Source organism: Strix aluco, chromosome 3 (assembly GCF_031877795.1).
Source record: "Strix aluco isolate bStrAlu1 chromosome 3, bStrAlu1.hap1, whole genome shotgun sequence".
In the NCBI taxonomy this organism is placed as follows: Eukaryota; Metazoa; Chordata; class Aves; order Strigiformes; family Strigidae; genus Strix; species Strix aluco.
Genome location: NC_133933.1, coordinates 47,135,083 through 47,157,279, shown reverse-complemented (window position 1 = coordinate 47,157,279; position 22,197 = coordinate 47,135,083). Strand labels below are relative to the sequence as shown.

Genomic DNA, 22,197 nt, shown 5'->3' with positions numbered 1-22,197 from the left:
CTGTATTTTGGTTGCTATACTGGTGGTTTTCTATAAAATTTCAAATAACTCTTGAGGTGCCAGACTTCTGCTTCCATGTATTGAACAGTTTGAGACTCTAATATTAAAAAAGATTGTGTGGTGTTCCAGCAGGGGGGACCAACTTTAGCAGGACTGGCAAAGGTAAAAGCTGAAAGCTGATTTCTGTTGGAGACAGAACAATGCTCTGTGAGGGATCATTCAAAGACTGTGGTGAATACTACAGAAGCTAAGAGCTATCACACAGTGGGCATACTAGCCTCTCATTCCAGGTGCAAAGTGGTAAAACTATAGACATTCATACTGTGAAATGCAAAACTATAAACCTACATGCATTATCTCCGTCACAAAATATTTGACAGATACTTATGTGCTGAGTGTGTTTTTGGAGTGTTCTGGTATAGCACTGACAAAAATCTTATAAGATACTCAGTAAATATAAAAGAGACAAAAAGATTCTGTTGTAAAGCTAGTTTTTTGGGTGTTTTTTGATTCTTTCTGGATGGCAATGTTCTGGGAAGATTTTTCAGTATTATGTCATTGCTACTTCATAATCACCTCAATAATGGAATTTTTCAGTAAGAAAAAGCCACGACAAATTCACTATTTCGTAATGAATAAAGGAATGCTTTCCCCTAGGTTTCTACTAACATGACGAGTATAAATTTTAGGGAAGAAAAGATAGGAGGTTTTTGTATCGTGTCCTAAGGATTTAGTGTTTTGTGAGAGAAAAGAAAGAACTGTATTCCATGGAGTTTTCAAGCTCATTTCTCAAATGAGAGAATGGAGAACTCCACAATGGAGAGAATTCAGAGATGGTTGATTGATTACTCTGGGTTATAATCTCTGTCTTCTGAGACTGGAAAGGCTGCTGCTTACTTCATAGGTGTGCTAAGTAAACTGATTATTCTCTGTCTCTCTCTGTCTTTTGGTCTCATGATTTAGAATACTTTTATGGAAGTTTAAGTTAACTAAAAGAAAGAATTATTTACTTTTCCCCATGTTTTTTGCACTTTCTACTTCATAAACTGCAGCACTAATTAGAGACAGTTGAACTGTAAACAATGCAAAGAAGCTGCAACATTGAATTAATTTTTTTTTCATTAAAAAAAAAAAAAAAAGCATTCAACAGTTGTTAGGCTTACAAACTGATTAGGTTTGACACCAGAGGTGTCTCAGTTATATAAAGTAACTCTGATGTTCACAGGGTACGCTTCTTGCTTGGAGGTCGCCATGGAGAGTTCAAGTTCCTTCCTCCACCTGGATATGCTCCTTGCTTTGAGGCTGTTCTACCGAAAGAGAAGCTGAAAGTGGAGCATAGCCGAGAGTACAAGCAGGATCGTAGCTATACAAGAGACCTTCTGGGTCCAACTATCTCTCTGTCACAAGCAGCTTTCACTCCGGTTCCTGTAGATACTAGCCAGGTATGCAAACTGAAAGATTGTATTTTCATTTTTGAACACACCTATTATAGGCCTATGTTATATTACATTTGACTGAATTTGCAGCTTGTCTCAAATTTGGTTTTGCTTGGGATTTGGTTGGTATGTTCCATTGTGAGCTGATAATGTGTGTAAAGTCCTTATAGTGCTCACTAGAAATTTCATATATTTCAGTTCACAAACACTATAATAACATTTTTCCCTTAATATTAGAGTAGGCAAAAAAGAATATTTGGACTTCTTGTTCTGTTAGTAGACATTTTTATTAGTGTTAATTACAATTACTGAAGACTGCATTATGATAAGACTTTTAGACCAGCTTCAGCTCTAATTCTTTACTGGACTTGCAGGTTACTGAGAGTTGTATTTGATTCAATGCGGGCAGTAAATGGCATGCATTGAAGTTACATTATTCTTTTTTTTTTTTTTACATAGTTCCAAAGAGCATTAGTTCTTTGATACCAAAGAGCTCCATCTCTGATTGCAGATAACAAGGCTTCATTTTACACTTGATCGGAGTTTGAGATGATACAAATTTTTGTACACTATGTGCTCAGATTTTCCATATTTAGGAACTTGTTTCTGAAAAAGACATAAAAAAGAACAAACCTGCTACTTTGTTGCCAGTATGTGCTAAGTACGGCATTCTACATATGTCATGTAATTATTGTTCTGTAACACCAACAATTAGGGTAACATTATCATGATTCACAGCACTGTATATTTGAGGTCTCTGGTTTTTGAGGTAAAGCAGACTTGATTTCAAATTTTGGAGGTAGAGTGACGTGCTATCCTAATTACACTTGTCACCTGTCATCATCATCTTATTTATATTCGTCTGAAGTGTTTTTCACAACATCACCTTGGTTGTTGAGATTTTTAGCATTTTTGAAGCTGAGAAATTATATTGGTGTGAGTAGTTTCTAGCCAGCTGCCAGGAATGTATTCTGTGCTGTTTGGAGGTGTTGGATTTAAAACTGTTCTCCCTTTCTGGTCAAATCTGGAATTTGTAAGTGCATAGGTTAAACTATTTCTGATGATCTAAGAATTCTTGCTCACTTTAGTCAGTAAGAACTGAATGATAATTTAGGTTTAGTTAAGAGATCTGTTTTGTACAAAGCTTGTCTGTTATGAAAGTATGGGTGGCACTGTCTAGCAACTTATTTATAATAGCCTCTTTCTCTCTTCTCTAGATTGTTTTGCCTCCCCACCTGGAAAGGATTAGAGAAAAATTAGCAGAGAACATCCATGAACTTTGGGTTATGAATAAGATTGAACTTGGCTGGCAGTATGGACCAGTATGTACCTTCCAACTTAATTTTCTGTTAATTATGTAGTATCGTTCAGCACATTTGTTTCAATGTGCTAATGGGACTGCATTTTTTTCCATCTTGCAAAATTAGTAAGGTTTTAGACCTTTTCCAGGAGGAGCAGGTGGAAACCAGCAGTGCTTGTGTATTTCTGAACCAAAATTCTGGTATTAAAGCTGTTTGGTGCTGAAATTTTCACCCAGTCTAACTACCGGCACAGAGAGCACATTATGGGTTTTTCACCTTCTGTTTCTTCTTGGGGCAAGAAGTTTAGTTGCCTGGCGGAGTAAGCCAATAAAAGGAATTATTCTTGGTTCTCTCCATGTGTACTGACTGACATAACTCCTTCACAAGTCCCAAACTTATTTTTCATGAAAAATAAATGTTGCTTATAGGAAATTCCATTAAATCTGCTTTTATCCTTCCTTCTCTCCACTTCTTCAGGGTCATGTCTGTATTAGATGCTCCACATCATTATTTTCTTATCTCTGTCTTACTTTTCATGGATTATGACAGAAAAAAAAAAAATTATTTCCAGGCTTTTATACAAAATGCAGTCTATTTTGTTGATTAGATTTTTTTTTTAAATCAATCACAAAAAAAGTATACAAGCTAGTTAATTGCATCCCAAATGGTGTTGTTTATGAAGAACTGTGGCTGTGAAGAGTTTATAGAAACACAGTAGATACTAGTTGTAAATGTAAAACCATGTATGCATGTATAGAAACATATACGTATTCTATATTTGTTACTAAAAAGATTTTGGTCTTCTGAGCAGTTCAGATTAGAGATTTAATGTAACTGGGAATAGGTATTATATTTAGCGTAGCATACAGCAGTACTTAAAAAGATTTGACTAACAGAGAAGATCTCTAGATTTGTTGTTGTTGTTGCTATCACCACCAAATCAAACACAAAACCCCAGTTAAATTAATGTGTCAAAACATTTTAATTGGGGTATAATCATACCAGCTGTGAAGCAACCTGCAGGAACTTTTAGTGTACCATTACTTGCCATCAGGAATCTAATTGTACAGTTGAACGCTATTTTACTTTAAACAATATATAGTAAGTATCAACTTAAGCAGCGATAAATGTCATTATATCCAGAATGAAACCAGGTGCTAAATCTTTTAAGTTATTCAGCTTCCTCTCTTTAGCTTTAGTGTTCTATGGTTGGATGTGCTTTCTTTGGGAATGTGGCAATGTATATGCTGATCATCTTCTGGAGATTGACTCCTTTATCATACTGGTTTCTCACAGATGATTTCATCAGTTTAAGCCACTGTTGCCAATTCTGTTTATCTGAATTGATGCACTGCAGTTACTGAGTACTGAGGGAAGACACGAAACAGAAATTAGCTGGTTTAGATGTGCATATATAGGAGTCATCTAATCTTAGATTTGGTCTTTTTAAATCAGAGCAAGATGCATTATATATAGTAGCTAGTGGTGTTTTTTCACCAAGTCAAAAAGTTTAAATGCTAACAGACAGAGACTCTGTAAATTTAAATGTCTTTCCAGATTATTGAAAGAAATCTGCAGTGGTTTGCATTCTATATTCCCTCCTACATACCTGTTTCATCAGATCTGTATGTAGTATCGCCAGTGATACCCAGTATTGCACACGGTATTAGTACTGCATTTTATACATGTAACAAAGTTAACATGCTAATGTAGCGAAATTAGGGGCTTTTGTTAACTGGCTTCATTGTAAGTCTGAATATGAGTGGTACAGGTGTCCAACTTGAAATCATCAGATGTGTCTGCATATCTTTGTTTCTATTAAACTTCACCGTACATTTAAAACCAGCCACAAAAGTGAAGAATTGATAGGTGTCATGAATTCTGCCACTTATATAATGTATTTGCAAGGCAGTAGATTTTTATATTGTGCCTAGGAAAAAAAAAAGGGGGGGACAGGAAGGCAATCTACAAAGTACGTTGAATATGTAATAGAAATATTATACATTGTAGCTGTAGATTGAAAAGAGTGTCACTAGAGGAAATTCAATAAACATTGGAATTCTGAGGAAAACACCTGACATCCCAGATTTAAATTAGCTGTACACAGATCTAAAGTAGTCCTCCTACAGGAGACTGTACTGAATCTTTATTAATGCAGATTACCATAATTCTTAAAAAGAAATCTGCAAATAAACATTTTCAGTGTCTGGTGAAAGATGTTTCTCATTTTATCTGCTAATGATTTTGATCAAGTAGCTTGACAGTTGAATTGCTTGTATTGCCTGTCCAAAGAACATTAATCCCATCAGATGAAGATAAATATCCCCTGGAAATTGTAAATATTTTTCAATCTCAAACATAAAAAAATAACTGCTGTTCAATTTGATAATTAAGTGCTTCGATCAAAATGCAAAAATATGTTAACTTAGAAATGTTATAGGGAAGTGTGAGATTTTTTTTCCATGAGATTAAATAAACTAGATTGAGTAGTAGTGTACAGTTTAGTTATTGTTATAGAAAAACACAGAACTGGCAAAAATAGAATATGATAAATAAAAAATAAATTTCAGCTATCAGTGATCCATGTTCATACTCACTCTGTGGGTACTCATGTATAAATAACACTCAGGACTTGAAATTAGAGAAACTTTATAAAGAGGTTACAGTTTGCAAATGACTGTTTTTCCTTCTCCTGCTCTAACACACAATGTTTATGTTCCAATACTATGATCTTATTTAAGTGTAATTTTAGATACCGTATATGGATTTATTGCCTTGATGGTAGACCTTTTTCATTTTAAGACATTTATATTAAAATATCCAAAGAAAAGCTCTTTTATTTCATGCAATATGCAGGACAAGCAATCAGCTTAAGTGTGATAGGTTACTTTTATGAAAGTCAGAAATTTCATGCCACTTTATATGCTATTGACTTTCTTGTATTGACTTTCTTATGCTTTTTAAACATCAAATCTGATTCTGTATATGAGCAACAGATCAAGCTGTTGAGAACAGATTATACCCAGTCCAATGGTACCACTTCACTGAGAATTCCTGCCTTGGTCTTTTTCAGCTAAAATAATTTAAAAGACATCCTATATTCACCAAATGAGTAAAGATCAATTTGGAATAAGTATTACAATTAGGCCTCTTAACTTCAACTGCTAACATTCCATTTTTCCAGCAGAATTATCTGATTGATCAAAAGTTGTCAATAATGTTATTTTTCAATAGCTTTCACTTTGCAGCTTTAAAGATTAATATAAATAGTGAGCTTATGGTCCGTGAGGGATGGACACAAAAGTGTTTTAATATATAGATAAAAATGTAGTCTCATCTAAGTGAATGGTAACACCTTTATTGGGATCTTTTAGCTAATATTGGAAACTAATTTTTTTTATCAAGCCTTCTAACAAGATGTAATCTTTGTAGATTTTGTTGACTGAGCTCTAGCATGATAGAGATGCAAAGCTGAGAGCAGTAGAATGCTCAGTTATCCCAGCCTCTCAGGTTGCCCTTTCTAGTTATGGCCAGTAGTAAACTAAAACTGTAGAGAGATAGTGCAGGTTAAAAATTATTTTGATCGAATTTTTAAGTTTATAAAATGTAGGATTTTGTAAATTATAGTCTTTATGACTCTGCTGTTACTACAGTAAAAGCAAATTGATGTTCCAATCATTTCTGACTGCTGAACAGTTGAATTCTGCTTGTATACTACACGACATAACTAAGAAACAAATATTTTCTGAATTAAGAGATAGGGTAGATTTATCCTTTGTATTGTTACTTTTTTTGGGTAAGGACTTCAGTACTATTCATATCAACATACTTGCACAAACTGGATGTATAACTTTTCAAACATGGTGCTGAAGATGAGTTATTTTATGGCTGTATATCAAAACATAGATTTCACTATTCTTGAACTTTGCATATTTGTTGTGAACATCTGTATAATGAAATGTACAAATTAGTATTTATTCCACTTGAGATCTGCAAATCTGAAGTTTATTTGCAAATGCAAATTCTGCCTTACTTAAACAGAATGATCATGCTCTGAGAATACAGAATACTTTCTGATTTGAAGTGTTGTTCAGTTTGAGTAATTCTGACAGGATCAGCTTTAAGTACTTTGCATTTTAGAGTTTTTAAATTTCTTCTAGTTTATAAGACACATTAAACTTATTTCTTTACTGTCTTTTCAGGTTAGAGATGACAACAAAAGACAACACCCATGCTTAGTGGAGTTCTCAAAATTGCCGGAGCAGGAGAGAAATTATAACTTGCAAATGTCACTTGAAACACTGAAGTAAGTTATTAGAACTTTTGAAGCTTATAGTGAGAGTTTCCTAAGGAGTTGCAGTTTCCAGAATTATATTTTGACATGTGAATTACAATTTGACATGTAGGTGAGGGTAATAATATGAAAACGAGGGACTGAGATACATTAATGAATGATGTATTTGGCATTGAAAATGGCTTTGATAGTCTTTTTTTAATATCTATGGAATTTTAGAATTATTGTTGTAATGCTGATTATGAAATGGCAACTCAGGCAGTTTTCATCTAGTTTGGAGGAAGGAAATAGATCCAAGCATTGAAAAAAAAATCTTCGCTTCTTATTTGGTTTAATTCAATTTAGTTTAAGTGCTTTTAACTGTCTTTATTGATAAAGCACGCTTTGACAATCAATAGATATTTTTTGGATGTGATTAATGATGAGTTTTACTTCAGGACCCCTTGCTGCTGTTTCTGTCATCTGTGCATGTTGCCACAGAACAGTATTAGGCATTCCCTCCTTTTGTGGATGAGTAGTTAGATGTGTGAATGTCGTGGAAGCTCTCCAGTTGGAGTGCTAGAATTTTTCAGTGGGATGTTAATGGTTTTGTTCAAGTAATCTACTTATCTGGCTCACAAAGATACAATTCCTTACCTCAGCTTTGTCAATCAAGCAGGTGTGAGTTCTTACTTTGCTGGGAGTGCATTGAAAATCTATTAGTTTAAGTAATTTCTTCCACATGTAGCCAACATGTTAAAATACTTCTCAAACCGATAAATGCCCAGTGGTATATGTGGTTCTCCAGTCATTCCTGTTTGGAAACCATTGAATTTTTTTTTTTTCTTGATAAAATATAGTTGCTTTTTCCTGTTCAAGTGTTAACAAAGGATGGCTATGGGCAGGTGATACTGCTTTTCTGGGAATATTTGTACTATATTATTAAAAAATTTGCCATGTAAACTGATAGTGCAATATAGTGTTTACACTTGTAAGGAAAGCTATGTAGAACATTCCTAATATTTCTCATGGTATCCTTCTGTGGTCAGCTTCTCTGCACTGTTTACTGATCTACCATTGCCACAATAAGTAAATTATTCGACAAAAAACATATTTATGACCCTAAGTGTTAAACAGTTTCTGGATGGATATTTTAGCATTATTTACAGATAAAGCATTCAGAGATAAATGGAACTCCATTGAGGAAAGAAAGTAAGTTCATATTTGTCTTCAGGTAGATATTAGAATTTCAAGGAAAGCTTTCGAGACTCCTGTCAACAAAACAGTGTGCTAAGAATCCAGAGTAGCTTCTTCCTTTCCATTTTGTGAAACTACAAAAAATGATGTCCTTAATTTTCCCTACAGTCAGATCTTTTGCTAGAATAATCTATATGACACAGGCTTTGTAAAAATCATGCTCTCAGAATTAAGTGCACACTCCTAATGTTTCACTAGATATTAAATTTTAGTAGTCCTTACATGATTACTGGTTTGGGACCCAATGCTTTTCTAAATCTAACCCTGACAAAACAAAAATTAATTTGGTTTCATAAACATATAAATTATGGATTACTTTTATTTCAGTAATTTTATTACTTACTCTAGAGAGAGCATTTTTATTAAATGGGTAGTATCCAAAACATAAAGCATTCAGTTTTTCTATGGATGTCAAACTTTATATGCTTACTAAGCTCAGTCTTCATTGCTTTCTTGTATTAGTCCTTTTTTTCTGAAGTGTACAGTTCTAATTTTGCAATATCATGTTGTATTTATCACGTAGACATCTATCATTCGGGGACTAGAATATAAATGTCTTGCTTGGTTCATTTCTGCAAGCTTGCAAAGGTGGAAAAATTAGTGCACTAATCCATTCTAGGTGACCCATACTGCGATGACTTGTATTATAAGCTATTTTGACTATTTCTTTAGATGTTTCTAGTCTACTAGCTGTCAACCTCAATGGGGGAGAATGGGGAAGAGGGAAAGAAAATGTTCTTTTAAAACTTCCTCATCAGCTATATGCTATGTTCTTTACAATTTGCATCAAACTGTGTATTGCATACTTGAAGTAGTTGCAAGACTTCAAGAATAACTCTTACTGTAATTGGGTTTTTTTTGTTGGTTTGTTGCCAGTTTTGCTGCCAGCTCTACTACATGAGAGAGGCAGAAAACAAGGACGTTCTCAGTCATATATCTGATACCACATTTCTTTTCAATATATTGGGATCTCTGTATATTTTTCAGTATGACTGAATACTTTTATGAACCATAAAAATTATATACTATATCAAATGTCAAGATTCAGGAATGAGTTACCTCTGAAAATGTCATGGGATTAAAATATGCTTGCTCATACTGTTTCTGCTCATTCTTATATATATTTTGTAGTTTGGTCTCATGGGTTTTTTTTTAGGCTTACTATTTTGTGACTGACTTTCCCATTTCAACATATTTACTTATTTGTGTGTGATAATTACATGTATCAATGTTATGCTGAGGACTGCATTCAGCCACTTGTAGTCTTCTTGTTTAGCTTTGAAGTGCTTTAGGGGTCTTTTGGGTTCTACCAGTATGGTATGCCTTTTTATCCTCCTGTGGCGCTCTGATTTGAATTTACTATGTCTGGGTGGAGACAATGTAGGATTCAAATTCCTGTTTTACAAGAAAATTAGTGTTACCAGGGGTTAGCTCCTCTGTACTGCTCTTCACTGTTAGATATGTTCTCTTACTTACGTTTGAGATATCTGCATAGGAATCATGTATGATTTATGCCATTTGAAATTTAACTGCATGGAGTATTCTTAGCAGATAGTGTGTTTTGCACGAGGTGACCACTGCATGCTGATTTCCTCATACCTGATTTTACCGTCTAATTTTACATCCAGCTTCACAGACCATAACAGTAGGATTTACTTCATGTAGCTAGCACTAAAAATATGCTGTAAGAATCTCCTTGAAACATACCATTTATCTGCCAAGAGAAATACTGCTGGAGCAGTATTTATGCTCTTTTTTTCCCCCAGTCAGTTCAAGAGCAGTAAATATAGTTAAAGCAAGACTAGAAAATATTGTTTTAACCAGCAACAAGAACAAATAAAAACCTTGTTTTCTAGCTTGCTTCCATATTGGGAAAATTGGGAATGGAGTCCAAGGTTTACAGTTGTGATTTCTTCCGTGTAATCAGTTTCAATCAAAGGTATCGGTGTCACCCTCAGATTTTGAGAAACTTCTGATCTGACTTCAAAGTGGTCTCTGACTTTTGTCCAGGATTTCTTTTCATTTCGATGTCAATATATTAGTAATGTTCCGAGGCTAAAGAAACTAAGGCTTGATAGCCCAGTATTGAACGTGAATGCAGGAACAAATAATTGATTAGTTACAGATGAAATCCTGCAGATGAATGAAACTTAAGATTTGTACTGCTGGATAGTGTGACTGTAAGGAAAGGAAGAGATCTGAAGTAATCAGAAACCTGATTAATACTGTCAACCCTGTTATAAGGTTATGTAGAGAGTGTTTTCTGAAATGAGCTGCATCTTGGAGGTCAGGCCAGAATGGGCTGCCTGCGTCAGTGGCTCTGTGATAGAAGACTTATAGTACATGACACGCCGTGTCTAGCTTGAATCCTTTTCTCTGGATTAATGTGTAACATCCATACTGTGCATTTAGAAGGCAGTTTTGGCTTACTGCTTGTCATGCATTCTGTTGTCAGTCTTCTCTTCAATAGCATGTCCTAACAAAATCCAGATCCAATTAAAATCTCTGAATAACAGTCTCTCTGTGTAAAGAAGACACATTCTAAGGATAACAAGTGACATTTCCTGCCTTTTCTCCTTTCATCAGCTTTGAAGTAAATAATGTAACATAAAAAGATTTTGATATAAAGCAGTATGAATGAGTATTTAAGCAGTATGAATAAGTATATAAAGCTGAAATATATATGTCAAGGGTAGGGAGTCTTTCAACTGATGCCCAATATAGATGAAATAGGCTGTATGATAGTTCCATTTTGAAGTAGTTCACTCATATTTTTACTAAAATTTTTAGGAACATTTTGTAGCATTTTCTTAACACTGTCAGAAGGCTTATTACATATAAAATAAGGCTGACGTTGATCTTTCCGTATTACATTGTTATCATTCCCATAGGTCTCATTTGTTGCATAGTGTTATTTATATACACAGCAGCAACTCTGCATATAGAAGCATTGGCAGTAATTTCTCTTTGATTTCTGTGTCCTAGAACCCTCCTGGCATTAGGCTGCCATGTTGGAATTGCTGATGAACGTGCTGAAGAAAAAGTGAAAAAAATGAAACTTCCAAAGAAGTAAGTTGAAATGCAAATGTATCTTTTTGTTAGGCAGTGTGAGTTAAGCAAACTGTATTTTAACAATCTGATATTTATATTGCTAGTTTTATTGGTACTTGGATATGCATGTATACATATAAATTTTCAGAAATTTACACACACATTCATTCACACCTTTTCTTTTAGATGTTTATGAGGTTATGTTAGGTTTTCTGTGATTCATTGAAATGTCTGACATTTATTGTTACGTAGTTCTTTTATATACGGGGTGTACTGCAGAAACTTGATAAAGGATTTTTACAGCGAACTTGCCAATATATTTTGCTGTGCTGCAAATATTTAAAGGTAATCCTTTTGAAAGCCCTAGAATGGCCATCCAGTGACTTGAAGTGGAGAGAGCTTGTATAGGTGCCTGACTTTTTTTCCTGAGAGATTGGTTGGCACCAGCATTGGTAGGACTGAGCTCAGGCTGGTATGGTACAGTGACCTCCACTACCATGCCTCTGAAACCAACAGTCATGGCCCAGCCAAGGTGCCCTGGCTTCATCCTTAGCACCAGTGTACCCCCAGTTTGGGGGAGAAGAATTTGGGAACTTTAACACAGTTGAAAGTAAGGGAACTGTATTTGGTGATAAGCATATGACAGCCCTATGGCCCAACATACATTTCAGCCCATGAGATAGAGGAAGATTATAATATGTATAAAACCAGAAAGGTAAAGGTCACAGTTTCAGTATGAGAGAACTTCTGTGTGTTCTGTTATTCCTGAATTTAAATTAGTAATTTAGTTTCCTTGATTATGAGGAAGAGCAATAAGTGCTGGTTACAAAGTTGCTGCCACCAGTAGCAACACATAGCTCTTTTCAGGGATGTGCTCTGTGCAGAAATAGATGTTCCTCTGCTATCGCATATCGCCGTTATTCACAGTAACCTTTCACTGACCCATACCTTCATATTGCATACACTGTGTCCCTAAGGCCAGTATAATAACCCCAAGCCCATGTTTAACTAAAGCATGCCTTCCTTTTTCCTTTTGTGAGCCAAAAGCACATGCCGCATTCTGGCAAGGTTCTTGCAGGCTTCTGGGTAATACTTACTACAAGGTAACTATTACGAACCTGGACCCTCAAGTCTTTGATATATACTGCACTGAACTGATTTACATACCACTGCTATCACAGTTTCAGAATCCCTGATGTGGACACTTCACAAGAATGAATGAGAATAAAAGCAAGGGATTTAAACTAATCCCAAAGTAACTGCATATATGACTAAAAAGAAGAGATACCTAGGGCCTTCTGTATTTTTGTTCTGAATTTCCTGGGCAGAAATGTATATGCGTTTACAAGATTGTTCAAGTGAATTAGATTTGATGCTATTGAAAAACTGCAGCTAAATCTCAAGTCCGAAGAAATTCAACTTCCTAATTTAAGAAGAGTAATAATGCTGAGTCTCTTTTATGTTATTAACAGTCATAACTTTAGAAACCTGAGGTCCTACCATACATACCAAGTCAGAATTTTGATACCTCACATACAATGGATGGAAAAAATGAGTAAAAAAGAAAGAAGAAAAATCGTGGCTACATTCTTAATAGCATCAGATGTTTGGTGAGCGAAAATGGAGCAAAGATTTCATGATCTAGATACAGTTGTGCAGCTGTAAGGCTGGATCACATTTTTTGTGGGATAGTCCTGGAGAGAAGGGTTGCTGTTTCACAGTTAGACTAGACTTAATCATAACAAAAGGTTACAGGAGGTAGTGTGTGAAAAGCTAAATTTTTGATGGCAGAAGAGATGTCACTTCCTGTGTTTGCTAGTTATTTCTGTTCTGTAGGTGATACAAACCCATTATCCCAACACTTTGTCAATTTTCCCATGATAATCTATTAAGTTCTCATATCTGCCTGACACAAAAACTTTATTCTATCATGAAAAACAAAAGCAACAAACATCACTTGAATGTAATTGGCCTATCTGCTCTACTTCCTAAGAAATTTTTCAAACTTACTTTGTATATTGTCTGTTTTTAACCCTTTGCTATTGTCTTTCCTGCCATCCTCTTGTAACAATGAAGATTGTAAAATACTAAGAACAAGTTTATATTTGGGTCAGTCCTAGAGATTTTTGGCATCACAGCCACACTGGTTATGAGTTGGGGAAAATCACATTTTTAATTGACAGTTGTGTCAGAAATTTGCCTTTTCTAATAAGCACCACTTCACAAAATAGCTTTTTGGACCATTTTGAACAGCTAGCTAAAGTGTATTGTAAACACAACTTTTATTGATGGAGATTCTCTTTATTAGGAAGTTTTTTCCTGGTATAACTTAAGGTTTTTGAATAAAGCATCCATCAATAACCTTTTATTTTAAAATACCTCGCTGAAATATTCAAAGTCTTCATTTTAACAGATTCTAAATATTTAGTATTTCTATGGGTTAAAAAAAGAGTCTAAATGAAATGGGAAAGGAAAAAAGAATTGTGAGAATGAAAAGAAAAAAATTTAGAAAGAAATTTTCAGTGCTTAATTTTCTCTTGTGAAACAACTCATGTAGACTGCTGAAAATCTTTGATCGAGAGAGCAGAGTATGGGCTAAGATCACTTGAAAATGTATCTACCACTCTTGCTGTAACTTTAGGTGGTGGCACAAATAAAAATTCCATAATGCATGTTATAAATTAATGGCAGATCAATATGGTAGTGATAATGTCCTGTTGAAGCAGTTAATTACTTAAAAAAAATTTTAATGTAAGGCCAGCAGAGATATTGAACAAGATAATACCAGTAAGATACTGATGAGCAGATGACTGGGCAGAAGCTGGGGTCTTAGCTACCTGTTTCAACTAGTAATGTCAGTCTGCAGCTAAAGACAATTCTCCAACATAAATTTGTACACACAATACGCTTTTGATATTTTCCTTAGTATCCATTGATGCTTATCTTTGACGAGTATTCATTTGCATCCTGAAGTAAGGTTTACTCATCCTCTGTGACAACATTATGAGCATCCTTATCCAGGTTCTTTGACCCTGCTCTTATATTGAATTAGCTGTGGCTATTGTAGCTTTTATATGCGCAATGTAATGCTTGTGCAGGGGAGTGTGACAGGAAGGACTGCAGTAATTGCCAGCCTGACAAATATGTTAATTCTGTATGATTCACTATTTCCATTACTGTCTGGTTTTACTCATCTCACTGAAGCCACTTCACAGCTACCCAAGGAGAGGTAACTGTGAGGGCAGTAACTGTGAGGGCAGCTAGCTTGTGGGAGATAGCAGCACAGCCGCCAACTGCTTGCTTAATTCTGTAATAGAAATTTGCTGATTGGTAACTATAGGAATAGTTGATTTTGGATTGACGTTCTTGAATTGTTGTTTTCAGACTTGAATTTTTTTTTTTAATGTGGTAATTTTGAAGAAAAATCCAACGTCATGTTTATAGATGATAATCCCCCTTAAATACTTGTTTTCAATTAGTGATTTCAACCAATAATTTGTTTAAATGGGTTTTAGAATAGTTCTCACAGAAGAGAATTAATTAAGATTGTAAAGTATCTGAGTATTTTAGAATATAAATGGGGATAAATACGATTTCTTTTTCTGGATTTCTTTCTGCCAATCCAAATAAAGAAAATATAAGAAAATGACAAAGTTGTTTAGAAAATAATTAGACAATTATTTAAACTAGCCATTCTTTAAACACCCCAACTCGTAGAATTTCAGTGAGAGAATGTTGTTGTGTATTTTCCACAGACCCCTTTTGTTATGACCAAAATAGCACTTTGTTTTGTCAGTATGTTCAAGGAGAAATACTCTGGGATAGTCAGGGCATGTCCACCAGCTCCGTCCTCGTCTCTCCTGGGGCTTCAGGGAAGCACCAGTGCTGGCACTTGGAGCACCTCTGTGTCCCCGCCAGCCTCCGACCTTAGTGTCCGCCAGGGTGTTTTTCACACTTTTTTCCTCACTCCTCTCTGCCTGTGGAGCATTTTGCCCTTTCTCAAAAATGTTTTCCCCAAGTCGCCAGCAGTGTGATTGTGGGGCTCAGCTTTGGCCAGTGGCGAGTCCCTTTTGGAGATGGCTGGAATGGGCTGTGTCCCTCACAGGGCAGCCCTGACCTCTCCTCACAGAGGTCGCCCTGCAGCACCCCTCGCCAGCACCTGGGCACAGACACCCAGTACAGCCTGTGTCTCTCTGCTCCCCTCCTTCTCTCTTCCTGCTCCCCTTCCTCTGCATATCCCTCATCAGCTGAGGTAAGGGAGCCAATGTCCACTTCTATGGTGGTGCCGCGTAGTGTCGTAGGTTTTCATTGTAAATTTAGTAAGTCCTGATGTGCAGCATCCATCACCACATGCATTATGGCCTTTATTGAAGGTGGTTTTGGTCATAAGTAAAGTGGGCGATGACTAATTATTTCAGTGGGAACAATTACGTAAAAGTAAACAACACTTTGTTCTTAGGAGTGCTAAAAATAGTGAAGAAGCTGTCTCTCTGTTCTGAAGTCATGCTTAAATTTTAAATATTTGCTCCTGTGATTTGAAGGATAGTTAAGATATGAATAAGGTATGACACTTCTTTTCTTTGCAGTTTCTATTAGTTTTTTCTTACTGAAAAGTAACTGCACGTTCTGTGTTTTTTGACAGCTACCAGTTGTTGAGTGGATATAAGCCTGCTCCCATGGATCTGAGTTTCATCAAATTGACCCCCTCTCAAGAAGCTATGGTGGATAAACTAGCAGAGAATGCTCACAACGTGTGGGCAAGGGACCGTATAAGGCAAGGCTGGACATACGGTATCCAGCAGGTAAGTGCTAACTTCTGTCACCTGAAAAAGCACTTTTCTATTGAGATATTTCACAGTTAAATGGGAATAATGGGGATACAAAAGCAGGAAGAAGCAGCTAATGAATGCGAGTCTGTCAGTCAAAGAAAGCAAAAATACATCATTAAAGTGATCCTGCTTAATCTAGCACAATGGGATTCTTCTTTCACGAGCAGTATTAAAATATTGGTGGTATATTTTTGTATGCTATCTAGATTTCAGGATGAGAAAATTGCATGCAGGAAGCTAATATGCTCTAGTATTTTGGGAAATGTAAACATTGACTTTCAGTAGGGGAATCATTTGAATGTTTGCAGTCCTTGGAGTTGAATAATTTTGTTTATGGCGGAAGATCAGAATGTAAGCTTCTAGTAATCACTTTGTTAATATGTTGTATTTCTGGCAGAGGCCATGTTTAACTGAGAATAGTTAAGTCAGTCTCCAAATTCTGGCCCTACTTTAGTGTTTTTGTTTCAGTGAATAGGAATGCTACGTGGTAGTTATCACAATGTGTATAAGGGAGGGGAGTAAAAATTGAGCATGGTGGATTGTTAACAGCAAAACTCAGGGCCTTTGTTTTCTTTAAACAAAAAGTTGGGTGTACAATGAGCCTTATTTATTATTTTTCAAGACAGCTACTATAACAATTTTCCCTTAGGAGTCATATTTTGTATTATTTTTGACATTATTTGTGAATTTTATATAGAGAAAGGTGTCTTCTGTTGATAAATGTGTGGTAGCATATCACAGTGAAATTTTAGGAAAATTCACCCCTTGGGGGAAAAAAAGGGTTTTCTTGGTTTTCCGCTGGGCGTAAACCATCATTATTTTTGCAAAAATGAGAAACAGCTGTTCTGTAGGTACATACTCTTTCCTGCCTACAAACAGTGTCTTTGTTTTTGACAAAAATTCAAGTTATACATTTCAGTTCAGCACATTTCAAATTTTGTTTTTTTACATGACCAAAACTCATTCTATTTGTAAAGCTTTTGTATATTAAAAAAAAAAAATAAATCTGGTATTATATATATATTATGCTAAGCACTTAAATTTACCTCATCACATTCTGACAAAGTACATTTATGTGACAAAATATATGCTGCATAGCATTTCAGCATTGTCCATTACAGTATCTTACTATAAAGCTCTCATTTTGGTACTTTGTAAACTATTTAGGAAATCTGTGTTCCGTATTTGGCTCTAAGCAGACAATGAGCCAAATCTTGTGTTTGCAGACTGGAATGTATCTAATATGCCGTACTAGGTAGACACTGAAGATAATTCCCTTGCTTACAACCGGATTAAATTTTCCCCTAATACTGCATCTTTGAGTAAGGGGAGGTGGCTCTTTGAAGCGCTGTTAACATTTCTGATAGGATATTAACCATGAGAAGTGTTGGAAGTGATGATTCTCTGTTGTCAGGTAGGGGAAGCAGATTAATTCGTTTTGAACCCACTATTACAATCCTGTGTTTATGGAGGCAGTGCACAATTTATTTCTAGAATGAGTGTCTATATGTCTCTAGATGCTCAAAATGAGTATTAATGATATATTAAAGAATGCACTCAATAATTTACACCATGCTTCCCATATTTTTTAGTCTTCCAGAAGTCAAACATTTTCAATACAGGGCCATGACAATCAGGAGATTTGAATTGAATGAAAGTTGGGAAATAATTACAGCTTTGATAGAACCCTGACATATCCCAAAATTAAATATAGTTTTGTATCAGAATTTATTGGTTAAGGCAAAGTTAAGAAGGTTTTGGAATCAAGTGCATCTCTTAGCTGATTATGTTTCTGACTAGCATCGGGAGAATTTATACCCACAAGTCATATGTAGTAAATAAAGTTTCTTAGATCTTGAAGACAATTGACTTACCCTGTGTATCTGTATGTCTTTGAAAAAAGCATGTAATTCTGAATTAGTGAGGTAGTAAGAAAGGCAGTTGAATGATGCTGTCAAAGACTTTTCCATTGTTACTGGATTGGGAATGATAAGCAAAACATAGTGGGAGTGGGTGGCAATGAAAAAAAAGTTTCTCCGTTACATCTACACAATGTCTTTATACATTGTCTTTATGTATGTTTTGATGTGTCTGTTGATACAGAAGGTTCTGCTTTTGAAGAGTTGTGATGTGATTAGTAATAAATCATTAGTTTTATTAGGGTTCCCAAGAGGCAGTGCAGTTGCCCCAGGCAAGAACTTGGTTTAAAAAAATAAAATAAAAACATTGATTAGACAAATCTAGTATGAGATGTAGCCTGAAATTAAACACTTCAGCTTTATGTCAGAAGAATCATGAAGTCTGTCTTACGTTCTCAGCACTGTGCCTGATGAAAAAGACTGAACTTACTGTTGAATCTAAAGCATTGTCACCCTGTGAAGAGACATTTTTGAGGCTGACTGGGAAAGAGCAGAGGGAAAAAGGAGGACTCTGGTCTATGCACTGAACAGCTCTCTGTATTTTATCTACTGACTCTTAAAATACAGACTTGAGGGTCAGCCTTGGAACTCAGGCCTCCTCTAGACTTCCTGATAAATGCCCTTCTTGCTGGATGACAAAGCTCAACATCCAAATTAAATCTGCACTCACTTATTACAATTTATAGTCTGGTGTGAGAAAACTCATGGAAGATAGAGGTATAGTTTTGAACCCTTAGTCTTGTAATTACTGAACTGTGTATCACCCTTTTTCCACGAGTATTTTAAAAATTGACACCTATATCCTCAAAGTTATCTGACTGGACAAATATGAATTAGATATCTAAATCCATTTTGATGGCCAAGGACAAGTTGTTATATAAAGAGGTTATCACTATCACTGAGACCTGCTAAGTTTTAAAATAAAATAGTAGCCCCTACTTAGGGTTTTGGAGATGTTTTAAGCAGGCTCTGATTTTGACTACCAGGTTTTGCTCTGAAAAATTCTTCTGCTCTAAATCTTGGCTGAGCTTAGGTATATGATCAGTATTGAACTGTTCTTCCTTACCAAAATGAAAACAAGTATGGGCATGCAAAGAAGAACCTGGAGAACTTAAAAGTAAAAAGCCTAAGTGCCTAGGAAGCTGATCACGTTCGGAGTTGGAAAGCCACTTAACTGGAGTTTTGCAGTACTGGATGCTTCTGCTTTAAACATCCAAATATTTTGTTGGGTCTGATTCATTCAAACCGACTGAAGACTTTTGTGTGCCGAGTGGGGCACTGTTGTTGAGAATGTAACACAATGGTGCAGTGAACAGTGCCATAGTTATGCTTTCAAGAGAGGATGGTTGTTAAAGATCATCAAGAGCTCAGAAATATTCATGACCCTCAGGAAACAGGTCAACAAGATCGACAGTATACTTTACTCCCTTATTCTTGGGAGACAAATTACAGTAATCTCTTGTATGGTTAAACAGGTAGATGACGTCCTTGAAGACTTTCCCACCAATAGCATCTCCTGTAGAAGCTGCCATGCTTGGGGTGTTGATGTTGATTTCCTCTTAATTATTTTTCTCTTTTCAAATAATTAAGTTTATTTTCTTCTGGAGAGAAGACAGACAGCTGAGCTCCAAGAGTGCTTACAGTGTGCAGATAACAAATACCATTCATTAGAAGTCAAAAGAAGAGGGCAGGATAGCAAGGTGCTCCTTTCTGGGTGCAGTGCAAAGATGCTTCCCATGTAGCCGACATACGTATCCCATGGCAAGCTGCTAGCTGTTGTCCACACTGCTATGTGCTTCTGCTTGACTCCAACAATGGGTTTGTTTCATGGGCTACATTTTGTCATCCCATCATATTACTGTGACATGTTACAGTACTGTAATAAAGTGACATGAAGTTATGTAAATACTATAAACAGATCTTGCAGACCTATGAAATAGTTTCCTAAGGGAAAGAATCTTACAGATATTTGAAAGTAGATGAACTAATCACTGGGAAATATGTTGTAAACAGCAATTGTGCTGTGGCTGTAGGATGGATTAGATGATCTAGTATGTCTGTTGCATCATGAGTGCGTCATCATTTTGGGATTATATAATATGAAAAAATTAAAGGGATACTGTCAAGTAGTTAATGTATAAACCATTTCTTTCCTATTATAAACTGGTGGGGAAAATACCTTCCAAGTTCCAGATTTTTTTTCTTCTTTTAAATCCACCACTGCTTGTCAGGATTCTTTCTTAACAAGCAATTGCTGCTCTTCGTGCATGACTATACACAGTATTTTTGTTCTGCTGCTGCAGAGCCAACCAGCCAGCCAGCAGAGGGAGCACAAGTTAACTAATAAATCCTGTTCCCAGAACTGTGCTGACAGCTGTGATGACACTGATCACAAACAAGTAAGTATTTTTCAGTAGGACAGACTCACAGTAGCTTATTGCTCCATAAAAGGAGCAGAAGGAACAGGTAGGAAAAACACATATTTCTGGTTAAAATAACGTATTAAATAACAAGGGTAAGTTGAAAACCAAGCACAGAATCAATCAGTAGGAAAATACTTGACAGTGTCCCTTTAAGGGAGAACATGATTGCCTGCAGGTTGGTGTTCTCTGAACTGGGGAACTGGTAAATGATCAAAGAGAGATAAGGGAGATGGATACAGGCAAAGGAGCAGTATAGCCTTGGTGTAAATCAATTAAAATAATCACATTTGTGCAATGAGAGAGGGCTTTTTTTTTTTTTTTTTTTTGTTCATGTATAGATTTTGCAATTATGTCCTATCATAATTACTTGGTTTTTGTAGGGGTATTTTAAAGGAATTTTTCATAACAAGCTGATTGAAAAATAGCGTTGAAGTATAAAAGAATGCGTTTGTGACTAAAGCTTCACAATCAGATGGAAAATATTCAGAACTCACATAAGTTTATACGTGAACTTACAGTATTGGTTGATGCTCATGAAACTCTGATGTAGTGTATACAGAAGAATCCCAACTTTTATGTAAGTAAGGAAAAGACAGAGAGAGAAAAAAGTCAAGCTTAGAAATCAGAAAGCAAATGAAAATAATTTCAAATACATTAGCCACCCCCTCCATCTTCCTGAATACATGACTTTTAGGTCTCCCCACTGATTGTGGGAGTCACAGCCAAAGATTCTGACTTTCAAATTTTGCTTATATGCATTGTCACATATGCAGATAGCTTAGTCAAAGGTTGTATTGTGTGTTATGTCTGAAGAACCTAACAATCAGAAACCTCATTTATATTTAGAAAAAAAGTATTAAAAACTCCCACAGCTTTAACAACTGGTTATAAAAATCAGCAATCTAAAAACTTCTTCCCACTGTGTGAAGAGCATCTTAAAGATGCTCTGTGCTTCCTGTCCTAGGATAATTAGTCAGGACTGTGAAGCATCTATCAAGTCTGATTTCTCTTTGTCCAAAAAGGCAAGACAGTTTGGTCTTTTTAGGTCAGGATCTTACTTTTTTGAGATTTTTGCAGAAAGCATATGACATCGCTGTTTGATCAGGAGTTGGTCTTCTCAGACTGCCTAGTGCTGCAATGCAAGAGAGGCAGTGTTCTGAAAATTCAGGATGAGGAAATATAGACGTATGGGAAAAGTCACAAGTTGAAAGCTTGACACTTATTTTGTCATTAAATATATATATGAAAAGGCGTCTCATCCTTGTAAAAACTACTTAGCTTACCCCACTTTTGCATTTTACATTATTTATAGTGATATATTCGTTCCTTCCATTTATAGTCAGGGCACATTTTGCCAGGCATTCTGTGTGGGTATGGTCCTCCGTGAAGGTGGTAGAAGCTGTATACATATTTTTAAGGATACACATACTTCCTAAGTAAGAACTCAGCTGCTAGTATGCCAGGTTGGGAACACAACTTCCACTTTGGGTGGATACGTTTAGGATGACGTTGCCAAGAATATGGCTGGTTGAGGACTTTATTGTGCTTTCTAGTTTTAATGACTCTGGAATCTTGAAATGGCTTACTTAGTAAATACCAATTTAGAATTATGTTTTTCTTTTTTCCCCTATAAAATAATTTTTAATTTTAATGGTTTATGGTTAAACATGAGCTGCCATGATAAATGCTGAAAAGCTAGACCTCTGGA

At 35.7% G+C, this 22,197-nt stretch overlaps 1 protein-coding gene across 14 annotated transcripts in view; it reads left to right on the top strand.

The window, feature by feature from the left end:
* Positions 1-22,197, top strand: part of RYR2 (ryanodine receptor 2) — a 441,630-nt gene that overhangs the window by 241,727 nt on the left and 177,706 nt on the right. For all 14 annotated transcript variants that reach the window (XM_074818391.1, XM_074818396.1, XM_074818388.1 and 11 more), the window contains 5 exons: positions 1,226-1,442; positions 2,654-2,758; positions 6,940-7,043; positions 11,253-11,336; positions 15,961-16,120. In XM_074818391.1, the coding sequence (XP_074674492.1) occupies positions 1,226-1,442; positions 2,654-2,758; positions 6,940-7,043; positions 11,253-11,336; positions 15,961-16,120 (670 nt within the window). The remainder of the gene's footprint in view (positions 1-1,225; positions 1,443-2,653; positions 2,759-6,939; positions 7,044-11,252; positions 11,337-15,960; positions 16,121-22,197) is intronic.